At 41.0% G+C, this 15,415-nt stretch overlaps 1 protein-coding gene across 2 annotated transcripts in view; it reads right to left on the reverse strand.

Moving 5' to 3' along the window:
* The window catches only part of PDXK (pyridoxal kinase), a 99,292-nt gene extending 88,945 nt beyond the window's left edge, over window positions 1-10,347 (reverse strand). For both annotated transcript variants that reach the window (XR_008596657.1, XM_054973456.1), the window contains exon 1: window positions 9,918-10,347. Coding sequence is in view for 1 of the 2 variants with exons in the window: in XM_054973456.1 (XP_054829431.1) it covers window positions 9,918-10,010 (93 nt within the window). In the remaining variant the exon portion in view is untranslated. The remainder of the gene's footprint in view (window positions 1-9,917) is intronic.
* Window positions 10,348-15,415: the final 5,068 nt, after the last annotated feature.

The raw sequence follows: 15,415 nt of genomic DNA on the forward strand, positions 1-15,415 counted from the left end.
AGAAATATTTGGAAAAGAAATGCGATGTTAAAGGACAATTGTGGTCTCTGGAGGGATTTTAAATTTTATATAAAAAGACTTTAACGAAAGAAAAACATATTAAGATCTTTACCATGGTAAAAATGATAGCAATATAGTGTAATAATAATAGCTATGAATAAACGGGGGGTTCGAGTGTTGTTGGAAGTCAACAAAGAAAAGGGGGAGGGGAGAGGGTGGGGTATATATCTATGTAGACGGGTTAATTTGGATAAGTTTAATGTATTAATCAATTATTGTATATTGCCTCATCCAATAAAAATTATTTTTAAAAAAAGAGAGAATGCCATCTTCACTCATTCCCACTCTCTCTGATGCTGGTGCTTCTGCACCAGTGGCAGCCTCAATCACAGGGCTTCAGAATGCAAGCCTGGTTGAAGCAATAAGATAGGGATCATAAATTGCCCACCTAAAGCAGCTAATCCAGAGGGATGTGTGTAGAAAAGTGGTGGCTGGGTCAATGAGACCTGTTAGCAGACTGTTGGGTAATGCTGTGGCCTGATCCAGCACACTTCATTCTATTCTCAAACCATAGGGAAAGTGTGGGCTTTTAGAACTGCCACTTCTTTTATATTTTATAGGGTATTTATTGGTTCACACTGTGAAAAAGCATGTGTATTTGGGAAGTTCAATACATGGGGGGTGGGTAGGAATCACAGCCCTTATAGGGCAATAATCTATATTACAAGTGCCAACAAGACTGTGCTATTCTTATGTCTAGGGCTAGATATCAGAAGCAAAGCTAGCATGTACTTGAATATCTATACTAGACATTTCTAACCTACACCAGGACAAAGGATGCTGTTAATACCAAACAGCAGCTGTCCTTTTACTACAATCAGAAATACGTTACTACAGACATTTAGCCAAGGGAAAAAACCTCAGATGTGTCATATTCCACTTACAAATTCTGGCATGGATTATCACTTTGAGTGTTAGGCTGCTCCCACACGCAGACACAATATGTATTGTCTACATATGATTAAGAACCCACCAGATATTTTAGCAATACCTAATGAGATTGACTCCAGCATCCTGACAACAATAAAGGATAGATGGTTAATCACTGAACTGAGGAGATACTGACCTTATTTATGTTTACTTTATTTATCCTTCCAGGATCCCTGTGAAGCAGGTTATGAGGAAAAATAGTGACAGCCATTAGCATTCCACACCCTGGGAAACTCTTACAGGATGACTCAGCTCAACCCCACCCCTCCTGAGTAGATACAAATGACCTACATCTTTTCCACACTGTGACACTGAGAGATCTCTGTCTTTTGGTGCTACACCTCTGAAGATGCCAGCCACAGCTGCTGGCGAAACGTCAGGAACTACAATGCCAAGACCACGGCAATACAGCCCGGAAAACCCACAACAACCATAGCCAGAGTTTCATGGCTGAATAGGGATTTCAATCAGGATCTCCCACATTTGAACTCATACTCAGCACTATATCCTCTTAATAATATAGAAATTTACAACTTATGATGGTCAAAAGCAGACCTCAAGAATACGAAGTGTGTCATTCTGCCTCAACTGTTCATATAAGTTATGAAATACATAAAACAGTCTTCAAATATTTGATGCTCCCTAAGGGATTTCATATAAAGGTTGTTAAAAATACACTGTACAATGAAAAATGTCTTCATTCTTTATAGTTTTGTCAGTTTTCTAAGAGCTAGCTACATGGTAAGTGGATTCTGTAATAATTAGGCCAAATTCAAAAGCATTCTTGACAATAAAAAGCATCACTTTATTCAATAAGCAAGGACTATAACTATTGCCCTGTAAGGATTTTTATCAGCACAATCTATAACAACTTCCCTCTTCCTCCAAGATGCAGTTTTCTCCTATGCATTCCTTGAGCAAGTCACTTGTAGCTATGCACAAAACAACTGGCTTCTTTCAATATGTCACACTGTCTTTTGTACCTGTCAGCTGCCAGTGAGATTAGCACCCCTTCACTAGTTTCTGTTTGGGCAGCAGATCATGCATGCATGCATGCATGCATAGGAGCTTGCTAAATGACTGCTACATACTATCATTACTGACTTCACAAAGTTTAAAAAGAACATGAAAGCAGCAGTATCACCAGCAAACCTCTGAATCCTCATTAAAAAATAAATATAGTTAAAATAATCCACTATGTTAGCAAAATACTCTGCTTCCCTACTCTCACACAACCTTCACATTACTTATGTTGTGATTCCACACACATTTTCCTAGTTACTCCCTAACTCTAGGGAAACTGTTCAAGGCTGAGAAAATTGATGAAGACAAACAAAACATGATTATCCAATGTTATCTTCATAAAGAACCCTATGAGGTTGGCGAGGCTGAAAAATAGTGGCTAGCCAAAGGTCACCAAGCAAGCTTCATACCTGAGCGGGAATCTGAACACAGGTGAAAGAATTCTGATACTTCATCTGCTACACTTGTTCTCATGCTAAACAATCCCACTAGGACAGGAATAGTATAATTGTCCCCAAACTCCCACCACAGATGAAGTTCTTGTTCTGAGATGCCCTGGATTGGTTTCCTAAAGTGCCTGAGATGTGGAGTGGATGCCTAACTTTTAAAACAAAAGGCCTACACAGACAAAGGGAGCGCAAGCCTTTTTATGTCTGTCAGTTACCACCCTTTCCTGACAGGTGCTTTTCTCCCATGGTGAGCTCCATTATGACATCATAAATCAGCTGATAAGAAAGGCAAATCGAAGACAGATCACTGGGAAGAAAAGTTCAGACAGCAGAGCAGGATTTATCACCAGATCCACACTCTTCTGCTTTTAAAATTGGGATCCACCACTCATTTTGTGCAAATTCAAGGGGTACGTGATTAAGGTATGCCAATATCAAATCTAGTTTGGCCTTCACTTTCCCGCTTGCTGTTTTCTTCACCACAATGCCAGAACTATCTTGGGAGCTCAGCTGAGTCAACCTCTTCGTAGGAACTAGAAAATCATACCATGAAGTCATACTTAAGGCAGCTAATCAGATACGTGTCTTAATAAAATAAATATATAAGCTATTGTTAGGAATATGGATTGAAGTTTTTTTCTGTTAATACTCGAACCCCTATGGAATTTTGCCTCTGGTACTAATCCTGTAATAATAAACATTCAGTATTACAGAATAATAGTGGCCCCACCCATCCCTGAAACTTTGCTATTAGTAGTATCACTATTGTGTTTTTCAAAATAAAGACTTCTAAAGAAGGGCTCTCTTTTGAGTGAAGCAAAGCCCCTGTCCTCTAAGTTAGTCAGTCTCCAAACTCTTAATTACATGGCCAGCTGCTGATTTTGGAGGATTCTTGGAAAGGCTCTCTCAAGAGTAGACCCCCTTCCTCAATACTGCAGTTTATGCTTCCTTCCCTTCCTCTTAGGATTGCCAACAGGCCCAGAGAAAAAATGTTATCCATTTAATAAAGTTTAATTTGTAGAAGTGGGCTGTTGAAGCTTTTCATGCCATGGAGGTAAATAACAATCTTGTAAATAATGTATTTATGAAAGGGACATGACAATTTCTCCTAGCCATTTGACATCCCATGGGCAACAGAATGGTTTATGCCTTGCAGACCCAGTTTCCACCACCAATAAGACCAGAAAGGCATGTTGGAAAGCAGGTGGCAACCTATTACCATTCACTTCCCCAAGCAGGTGGGTAAATGGTGACAGTGGAATATAGCTCAAAGGGAACTTATTTCAAAGTACTCTGCTTTTCAATTTAATTTCCCTTTCAGCCAACACTCTCAATTAATTAAGACACCAGTGATCTATAAAGAGATATGAGCTTCATTTGCCAATAAAACTCAGATGCGTATCCTTTTTAGAAGATATGCATAAAGACCATTTACATCAAAGAATCTTATATACCTTCAATGCTAATCATTTACAGGATAATTGTTAACAGAATAAAAGATCACGAGAGTTAATACAAACAGTTCATCAGAATTTCATTTCCCAAGATACATGGCACCCAACTGGCTGCGGGCGGCAGGACATTCAGATCTCTTTGTAACATAAACATTTAAATGCTTGGAGCCACACTTCTGTTATGGGTTGGAGACTTCTCTAGGAAACAGATTTTCCAAGGCTAGAACTCAGTTATGAAGTAAAAACAAGAGAAAATGTTTATAGTTAAAAGGAATTTTCTGGCCTCACTGTAAGACCAGACTGACCTGCAATTTAATCTCTCAAATGTGGGGGAAAGATTCTGCCTACTAAGGAAATTTTTGCCTCCTGTGTGGGTGTTTAGCTTCAATAATGCTCACATAGGATTTTAGGAGAGAGGTCTTTAGAAAAATCCCTTAACAGTAGCCATGGCCAGAGCTTTGGAGTGGGCAAGCCTCAGTAGTTTCTGGGATGTCAAAATGCCCCCCTCCCCATATTACCCCTGATTATTCAGTAGGTGTCTTTACCCAGATGGCTTTCAATATGAGATAGAATCACTCCCCTTTTAACCTGAGGTGCCAAAGTGAACTCTGATGAGCATTACTGAGTTTTGGTTCCATTTAATAAGTACAACTGAGTGTGCTCAGATAAAAGGATACTTTATATCCAAACTGCTGATACCCATAAAGCAAGATCAGGCATTCTTTTGGTAAACTGGATGCTGCTTTCCAATAAACTGATACTGTTGTAGGTTCTAAAATGTGTTAAGATTCCATCTTCAAAACTACAACGTTATTGATCAAATATCAACATATTTAGTTACTTTACTGCACTGTGGCAAATAAACAAATACATTCATTTGTAACAAGGCCAGATTTTTAATTTTAAGCCAACATACAGCTATTTCTTTATGTCACCCACCTTTAATTCCTCCTACGCTGTACTGCCCAAACACTGGAAATTGTAAAAATTATAAATATACATATATTTTGCTCCCTCTCAATATATATATAGATAAAGCAAAAATACCAAGTTGCTTAATACAGCTAACTGAACTTGCTCTATACTGCAGAGAGGAGAAGAAAGCAGTCCTGTTTTGTGTAAAGGGCTTTGATATCTAATCTATGCAAAATGTATGTCCAGTCACAGGCACTAGTTTTATTTTATACTTCCCCATCCTTCAGTTGGCAGCAAACATGAGCTACTCATATCTTTACATTTTTTTAAAAAACTGCTTTACTACAGTTCATTTTGATTTTCAAAACTGCTTTCATGTCTTTCTATAAATAGAGGTGAAACGTCAGAATGAGTCAGAAGGCTGAAACATCTCTCATTTCTGATTCAGGGCAATTTAGCCTGCAGAGCCTTCACTGTGTAGAAAGACCATTTACCTCAGCTACCAAAACAGCTGCCATTACAGAGCACAGATTAACTTCACAGCTTCTGTATTGCTATATACTGGCATGCTCTGACGTCTGCTCCAGTACTGACTTGCATGATGATTATCATTTGGTGTGTGGAGGGGGTGGGGGGGAGAACCCTCTTCTTCCCCTTCAACTATGAAGCAGAAATATCCAGAGCAAATTTTCAAACCATGAGTCTTCCTATCAGTAATAAAAATGACCCTCAACATCCACATAAGTGATTCAGAGAAAGTAAACAAAGCAAATTCATAATGAAGTATGTAGTATATTTCAGTATCATCAGTTTTGCCTCTGTTTCATTCATAATTATTCCAGATGGCAAACAGAAGAATCTGGAAAGATGCCTGAGAGGGCATTACTGACATTCAAAGCTTCAGTGAAATACTGCAGAACTCATTCCATCAGTAAAGACAACAGAATCAGTAGCATTTTTATGAACATGGTAAACTACTAAATTGCAGAAAAGGATAGGAAAGGATTCTAGAAAAATTAATTGATGCAATAGAGTGATGAGAGTGTTCTCTGAGAATTCCCTAGCTAAAGTTCCATCTCAGCCAACAACTCCGTAATAGTCTTAGTCAAGCTACAACTCCTACATACTCCTATATGAAGTACAGGGATAACAATATTGGCTTGTTTTACCATAATCTTGTCATAAGAATTAACTAGTCAGTTTATGTGACATTTTTGTAAACTTGAAATTTAGCTATATAAATGCTTATTATTTCATCAGGTAATTCTTACTGTAAGTTACAATCTGACACCAGAAAGGGTTTTTACAAATAAGTTAGAAACAAATTTTATCAATTTCTAATGAAGTAGCATGATGGTACACAGGATACCATTACAGTTCCAAGAGCAATCAAAGTGTTGTATACTGCAGTCTGAGGTGAAAGCACTTTCCTGAGCATATACTTATGCAACTATAGAGTATGATGGGGAAAAAGCAGCCTTCTAGTTTCCTGAAACTAATTGAGAATTCAGCAATAAGAAGTATATCATTAATTAGAAGCTCTGGAATTTTACCCCCGTTTCTTTCAGAATACTTGAATGAATGACATCTAGTCACAGGGCCTCATCAATTCTTTAATTGATATAACAATTTGTGATGTTTTTGTATTTATCCTCAAAGAACTCATGTTTCCTTATCCTCTGCAGTGAAAAAAAACCCCAACACAAAGAATTTGTGGTCTCTTTAAAATGGACTTAAACTGCAACTTTTAACCACCTAATAGTCTAATAGCTCTAGCAATCCTTCAGCGGCCTCCTGCTTAAGTCAATCAGAAACATATTAAATAACAATAAATGCAACAAAATTAACAATGCACAGATATTAATTTAGCTGTGCATCAGAGGAAATACCAAGGCATCCATGCTACCTTTCCAGTCAAAGACTCAGAGGAGACATTCCATCCACCAGTCGTTTGATGCAGTACAGCATAGACTCTGAACTTCATAATTCTTCTGAATTTGAAGATCAGCCCCAAGTGTCTCTTATATCAGGCAAGAGAACATGATACTGGCAGTCTTGACTAAATATTACTTTGAGAGATACAGTAATCCATGTTGTTATGCATGTCTACTCAAAAGTACCTCCTGCTAGATTCAACAGAACTTGCTTCCTTGTGCATTCAAGATTTTAACATAAGTGACATTTATTTTTCATTCACCTGTAGTTCTCTGCCTTTAAAACTACTTTGCTTAAAGTAAAAGACATCTGCGATGATCAATCTGATACTCACGGCCCTTAGTGATTGGCACAGAAAAAGCAAAAAAGGTACATTGAGTGTATTTTGACAAGTAGCAACGGCCTATGCTGCAATCAAACTGCCAATGCCAAACAGCTGTTGGCCAGTGAAGACAGGAGAAGGATATACATAAATCATTTATCAATTGTCACAAGCTACAATCTGAGTTCCTAGGAAAATGCAGTTCCCATTCTCCTCCTCAAGCAAGTTCCATCACCAATACGGGTGCTGAATTTGTAGCAATGGCACAGCCAATTATTTGCCAGTGCTATCTCTGATTAACCAGAAATGCACTATTCTCACCATTTAAAAACTCTGTTAATACAAACACACTTCTGACTTTTTATATTCCATTGGCTAATCCAGGCCAAAATAAATTAATGGATGGTTAGAAGGGAAAAATTAGGAAAACACCTTCCAGCAAACTGAATTATATATCCCTCATAGCATTGGCTGAATACTTAGAAATATAAAACATATACCAACGTTATATATGCTATCAAGCATCAGCAATACTCTTCCACTCTTCACATTGGACAAACAGGTCAATCCCTACACAACAGGGACATAATTTGGAATAAATTGACATAAATCTAGCATTAAAAATCTCAACATTCAAAACTCTCTTGAAGGGAGCTTTGACTCTCAAAAGTTTATACCCTGAAAATCTTGTTGGTCTTTAAGATACTACTGGATTTATATCTACAAATATAAAATAATCCCTTCCCAGAATTACTGTGAAACGCTTAATCTTCACCATAGCAATTTTCTCCTGGTGATGTTTTATCAGGATGTTAACTCAGAGTGAATTCTGGGAAAGCAGCCCTGATCGCAGCAAAAAGAGGAAGTGCTATGATACCTGAGAGATCAACTGAAACATAACTTATCATAGTCAAAGACCTAGTTCATCAAAAGGAATGAAAAATAAAAATATAAGGATTAAGGCAAGGAAATGCATATTGATTTGGCATCTCAGTGCAATACTAAATAGAGTTTCACTCTTCAATGTATTTAGAAGGCTAATTTGTTATTCATATTTTGCTGACAGCTGATTGGAATATCAGTTCTCCTCCCCACCCCCATTGTCACTTTGCTCCAATTACAACAGTACTTACTGGCACTAGATAACTATATATAATATTTTAGACTTCTATAAAACAATGCTGACCTGCTATGTCAAATAAGTATTTTGTTAAACTTTACAAGGTCACTTGCCTTACAGATCTAAAGGTGGTTTAGAATTTATTAAAATTGTTATATTATATCTGGAAAAATAGATACACTCAAAAGATCACTCAAAAGATCACTGGAAAAATAGATACACTCAAAAGATCACTCAAAAGATCACTCACTACTTATAGCATAAGTAGTCTTGGTACAAAGACACTCAAATATCCTATCTTTATACATATTCTCTCTGTGATGACCCCATCAATTTGTGCTCAGCTGAACTAGCAGATCAAAATAAAATATGCACTTAAGAGCAAAGAAAGTTTGGAATGAGAAGCAACCTTGCTGCTTGGCCATCAATCACAATACAAGGATATCCAAAACTGCTTGTTTTCATATGGTAGAACCCTTATATACATGATTAAAACTGCCCTGTGGTATTTTTATGCATGTACACAAAATGCAGAAACGGTATTGAAAAGTATGTGGCAAATGTGAATTTAGTCCTAGTTTCAGGAATTACTGGTTGTAGGCTAGAATGCATCAGTTTTAGAATTGCTTATGCTCTGTTTCAGCATTTCTTCAACTCTATATTGGATTTCCATGGGTTTTAAATCTCTCCAAATCTGCATGTATAAACCCTATTATATGAATACTGAAATGTCTTTGAACTTAAGTGTACTGCCTCACGCTGTGTAATCCACCTTGAGTCTCAGTGAGAAAGGTGGATTATAAACAACATAAATAAATAAATGTTTGTATGCTTGGTGCAATATATAATTATTTGTAAGTGGACATTTTCTTTTTCTTCAGAAGTCATATGACACCCAGAAACAAGTATGATCATTCCTATGTTAGTAAACATAATTAGGCAATATCTAAAAAAATATCTGAAATACACACATACCATAATCCTGATTTCTTTTATTTCTCTAATAATATATTTTAAAAATACATACATCCTTCCTGAAGGTATATAAATACACCTGTCAGCTTCTTTGTTGAAAATATGGCTTTAAGAACCTCCTATTAAAATCAACAGTACAACTGTAGGAATAGATAAAGATAAAACAATAGTGGATAACCAGATTTCAAATTTTAACATACTTTACCCTGTTTTTTTTAATGCTATAGCTAGGATCACCCACTGAGTTCTATGAAGCTGTACTGTTAACCTTGGGGAGCGCGCTTAGGCACTGCTGCCTGCTGCGAAAGAGTGCCGTTACAGCTAACGTGACACTGGCACCTTGCAAGATCCTCCAGAGCTGAAAAGGGCTGTCGTGCTCGGCCCCGAGTACACTCCTTGTCAAGCATTGCTATGGAGCAGAAGCTGCCTGAAAATGCCATTAAATAAATAATAATAATAACCGCGAGCTGTCTTCGCCCTGAACTGCCTCAGCCCGACGCAGGCGCTTCCTAAGGATGAGTTCGCCTTGGCTAACGAACCCCAGCGCGCCTAAACCCGCCGATTCCCTCTAGGGAAGCGGACTGCAGGCCGCTAAAGGAGGGTCACAGCAAGGCGCACGCCGCCCAAGTTCGCCCAGGTCCTCCCCGCGCTCTCTCCAGGTTGCGCGTTGCCAGTCGCGAGGAAGCCGCCCTGCGCCTTGGCGCGCCCCTCACGCGCCCTCGCTCTCCACCTACCTGCAGGGGAAAGGCGGCCGCCCTATTGCCCACGTAGCCGCGCACGACATGGCTCTGGATGGAGAGCACCCGGCACTCCTCCTCCTTCTCCATGCCTGCGCGCCCCGAGGCTGAGCGGGGATCGGAACCGCGCGCGCTGCCCTGGCTGCAAGTGAGAGGGGGCAGCCCGCAGCAGCTGAAGCTCGGCAGGGAAAGGCAAGCGGGGCTGGCTGCGGAGGCTGCTCAGCACATTTAGCCAGCGGAGGGGCAGCCAAGGACAGCGAGGGGAAGACGAAGCCCGGCAGAAGCGGCGGTGGAGGAGTCAGGCGATCGGCGCAGACACCTAAAGCCTCTTCTTACATCACAGACGAGACTGAACCGGCAGCAGCTCCGCGAAAGCCATTTAAAGGCGCCCGCACACGCCGCCCAGCGCCCGGCGGCAGGAGGAAAAGGCGCCCGTGTTCCCCTCGGCGACGGAAGGGGTGAAGGTTGGGCTAACCTAGTCTAACTTGCCCCCACCTCGCGCTCTGCTGCCGGCGTGCCCGGCTCGCCGCCCACAGGGAACGTTTCCTAACCTCCCACAGCAGGGGCACCCACGCAATTGCCCGCTCAAGAAAATCGCCTCACGCTAGAACATCCAGGATGCGGGGCTTCCCACACGCACACACGACAGCGCTTAGTCACGGCGACACCACATCCACACGCTGCCCATCCTTGAGGAAGAACACAGGAGACCGGTTAGCATTTCTCTGGGTTGGGCACGAGTTTCTAATGTGTCCCTTACTCGCACACATATAAGTTTGCAATGTGCCTCCCTAGACACATTATCATCCCTAGCAATACGTAATAATTGGAAAGGAAAACACTCTTGTAGCTCTTAAATGTCATAGGCTCAGTCTGGGTATGACACGGAATGAGGTGGTAATGAGTTGAGAGTGGACAGGTTCACTTCAGACAGGAGAGGTAGCGATTACTGTTTGCACAGTTCCCATGCATTTATATTGTCCTCACATGGGACACTAGAGCAGCATTGAAGGGCTAGGCTACAGTCTGCCTTTCTGCTGAGTTAATTTTTAATCTACAGGAAGTTTTGCACAGGGAAGCATTAAAATGTTGCTCTCTTCACCTGTAGCCTGATGTGGTACAGTCCGCTATACTGCTTCAGAATTCCACTACCTCATTCTATATCATGTGCACACTAAGCCTTGGATGGGTATGGTCATGGCCTTGCAGCTTGGGCCTGCACCTCCAGAGCCAGCAAATAGTGCTAATGTCTTATCTTTCCTTCCTGTACTTGGGCCCTGCCAAACTGTTGATTATAGATTCAGGGTGGACGGAAATACGCTTACTGGAGAGAGATTCATTGCCCCTCTTTCTTGCCCAAACAGAAATATTCTCTCACATACAAAAACAATAAGACTCTTGCCTGCTGCTGATGGGCATTTAAGATGGACAGCACAAAAGCACATACACAAGCAAGTTATTTGCATACTGGCTTAGGGCAGTAGGAAGCCTCACACTTAGATAGGCAGTTTCAGGCGGGTAGCTGTGCTGGCCAGCAATAGAAGAGCAAAATCCAGGTCGAGTAGCACCTTAAAGACCAAATAAAATTCCAGGGTATGAACTTTTGAAAGTCAAAGCTCCCTTCTTCAGATACTTACAGAAATTGAACTTTTTTTTTATCGAGCTAGAAGATGGGAGATGTATTTAAAGTAAGGGTATGAGATATAATAATACTGTTAGCTTGATAGAGCAGGGGTGTGAAAAGCAGAAAATCAACATCTGTAGTGAGAGAATCCAATGTCCCTATTAAGCCCGTGGGGCATGGGGGTTCAGTTGTTCTGAATTTGCAAATCACTCAATTTCAGCAATCTCTTTAAATTTTCCTTTGAAGTTTCTCTGCTTAAAAACTGCTACTCATAGGTCAGCTATGGAATGTCTTGACAGATTAAAATGTTCTCCCACAGGTTTTTGAATGCTGTGATTTTTTTATATTAGATTTATGTCCATTTATTATGTCAGCATTGCTGACATTTGGTGGTATATATAACATTGGAAGAGGAACAAGTGTATGAATCTGAGATGGTATAGCTGGTGTAGTTAGGTCCAGTGATTCTGTTGTTAAGGTGAATATAGTGACAGAGTTGGGATCTTGGTTTATTGCAGGCCCTGGTCTCAGAGTTCATGTCCGTGTTGGGAAGTACATTGTTGTGTGTAAGGTATATATTTTAAAAAGATGATCCTCTTTGCCACAGTAAGTCAACCAGATTACATTTCCTACTTTCCAGTTCTTGAGCACAGAAGCTAGTTTTAGTGGCAGAAGTGATCAGTGTTCGTTTACTCACATGGCAATCAGTTACATGGACATACAGTGTCACCATAAATGGCTACAATCTTTAGTATGCACTGGAACCTCTATGTTTAGAGGTAGAATACTTTTGATTGCTGAATATTGGAGCAAAGTAACAGAGGATGAGAACCTCCACCTTGCTTTGTTTCAGAGGTTCCTAGGAAGATACAGTGCACTAGACAAGACAATAATAAGACCAAAACACTGCAAGATTATGTTGCAGCATTGAATATGGACCTAGTTTGCATGACCGAGACCTGGGTGAGGGAGGGCGAGATGGTTGCTCTGAAAGAATTAGCCCCCCCAGGTTATACTGTCCTCCACCAGTCCCAGACAAGTGGTCAGGGGGGAGGAGTGGCTTTGCTCATTCGGGAGTCTTTCTCCTTCAGACCACTCCCCACACCAAAATTTACTGGTATTGATTGTGTGGGCCTAGCATTGGACGCCGAGGAGAGGTTGACAATATGCGTGGTGTACTGACTGCCTACTGTACCTGCATCTTCCCTGTCTGGTCTGTTGGAGGTGGTGGCTGGCTGGGGAATTCCTGAGACTTTTGGTTCTCGGGGATTTCAACGTCCATGCTAACGACAACGCCTCCACGCAGGCCATGGACCTGGTGTCCTCCATGGCGGCCCTAGGACTCTCCCAGTTTGTTTTGTCTCCCATGCATCAAGCAGGTCACACACTGGATTTGATTTTGGGAGCAGGGATGATGGTGGTCCTGGATGCCTATGATGCAGTGCCGCGGTCGGATCACTTTGTTCTGAAGGCTCGTTTGAGCATGCCGCGCCTTTCGCAGGTGGGTGGTGAGCGTATTTACACTTGCCCGCGGAGACTTATGGATCCAATTGGTTTCCAGGCAGCTCTGTGGCATCTGATGCCCCCTGGCAATACATTAGATGAGCTAGTGGATGATTGGCATGGCCGACTTTCCGAAGCCATCGACATTATTGCCCCCTGCCAAGCCCTCCGAGCCTGCAAACGGGTAGCTCCTTGGTTCACCGAGGAGCTTCACCAGATGAAGCGGTCTCTGAGACGACTAGAGCAAGTGTGGAGGTGGGGGTGCGACAAAGAGGCAAGAACATCTTATCGAACGTTTATGAAAGCCTAAAGTGACCAGTAGTCGTTTCAAGTCTTCACTATTTTCTGCTAGTAATGTGGTATCATCTGCGTATCTCAAATTGTTAATGTCCCTCCCACCAATTTTCATTCCACCTTCTTCTAGATCTAATCCAGCTTTCTTTATGATATACTCTGCATAGAAGTTGAACAGATAGGGAGATAATATGCATCCTTGTCTGACACCCTTGCCAATTGGAAACCATTCTGTTTCCCCATATTCTGTCCTGATAGTAGCATCTTGTCCAGAGTATAGGTTGGGGGTGTCTTCTGAAATTCCCTGGTATGTTCCATTAGCCATCGTAAATTCACAATATGATCTCTGGTGCCTCTTCCTTTTCTGAATCCAGCTTGAACATCTGGCATTTCTCGTTCCTTATATGGTAAGAGTCTTCATTGTATAATTTTGAGCATCACTTTGCTTGCATGGGAAATTAACGCGATTGTCCAATAGTTGCTGCACTCCTTGGCATCCCCTTTTTGGAGGGATTGGAATGTAGACCGAGCATTTCCAGTCTGTGGGCCATTGTTTTGTTTTCCATATTTGCTGACATATTCTTGTTAAGATTCTGATGGACTCCATTTTTGTAGCTTGAAATAGCTCTATTGGTATTCCATCTATTCCAAGTGCTTTGTTTCTCCCAATTGCTCTGAGTGCAGCTTTTACTTCACTTTCTAGGATTTCTGTTTCTTCATCAAAAGATTCTTTGCCAGATCAGATCAGCAACCTTTTATTGGCATTCAATAAAACAATAAAACAACTTACAACGAGCAGGGCAGGAACCAAAAGAACAACAAAATCAGTCAACCTCCATAATCCACATGGTAATTGAGAAATACAATGCAACCGTATATGTAGTGTGGGGACAATGATCTGATAGTAGGAAAGAAACTAATCCTCTGTCAGATTGACCCTGACGATTGATCAGCAGAGGGCTAATCAAGGAGTCCCACACGTGAACATAAAAGTCACAATAAAATAAAACGCGAAGTATGGATTCGGATTGCATCCTTCCACAAGGACATAATCTATTGGGGTAGGGTGTGTTTGTAAATCTCCCAAACAGAATTTCGAAGGGTAAAACGTTAAAACATGCAAGCATAAAAGCTCGGCGTAGGTGAGGGAAAGACAGCGATGAGAAATAAGCGGCAGAGCTTTTGTACTTAGGGATGATTCCAAACTCCAATGGAGAACAGGTCTTCTGTGCCAGAGAGCAGCGGGTTTGCCTATCAATATCTAGCAGTCTTTGTTTTAGGAATCTGAAAGCTTGGTTTTCCGTTAACATTAGAAGGGAATCAAAAGATATCCCTATAGACTGTAGTTTCCTCTGAATCAGAGAGACCCATTTGGATTTAAAAGCATCCATGAGCATCAGATAAATATAACTTGCAGGCTCGGCCCTAAAATGTATGCGTAGCCAGAATTTAAATGTTGAGATCCAAGCACAGGTCTCAAGGTAGCACTGCCCAGTTTCCAGGCACATGGCTGCGTAACAAACACAATTTGGAACCCCCAAGATACACCTCAAAAACATTGCCTGGATTTGCTCCAGCTGGTGGTTAAAACAGCTAATCCAGATAGGAATCCCGTTTATTTGGGGCACGGTTTTAGCATTGAAAACACAGAGAGCAGCAGGAACAAATTGGTTGCCTTTCACATGAAAGAAACTGACAGAAGCTGCTGCACTGCACTTAGCCAGGTTTATTACGTAATTCCATTGCGATATCCAATTATAGTTATACTGAAAGGAAACTCCCAGATATTTGAAAGATTTTAATTGCTCAGTATTGTTTCCTTTAATCTGCCAGTTTAAACGCTTCCAGGATCTTGAAAAAAACAAAATTTTAGATTTTACATAGTTGACAACTAGAGAATTGGCTTCACAATATGAGACAAAGGCATTAAGGAGACGCTTGAGGCCCTTCTGTGTCTGAGATAGAATTACTGCGTCATCAGCGTAAAGTAGCAAAGGGATAGGGAGGGGACCAAGTTTTGGGGGGTGGCCATCAATTTTGGCTAGTGAAGGAGCTAGGTCACATAGGAATAAAT

This window comes from Eublepharis macularius, chromosome 3, assembly GCF_028583425.1.
Source record: "Eublepharis macularius isolate TG4126 chromosome 3, MPM_Emac_v1.0, whole genome shotgun sequence".
Classification (NCBI taxonomy): Eukaryota; Metazoa; Chordata; class Lepidosauria; order Squamata; family Eublepharidae; genus Eublepharis; species Eublepharis macularius.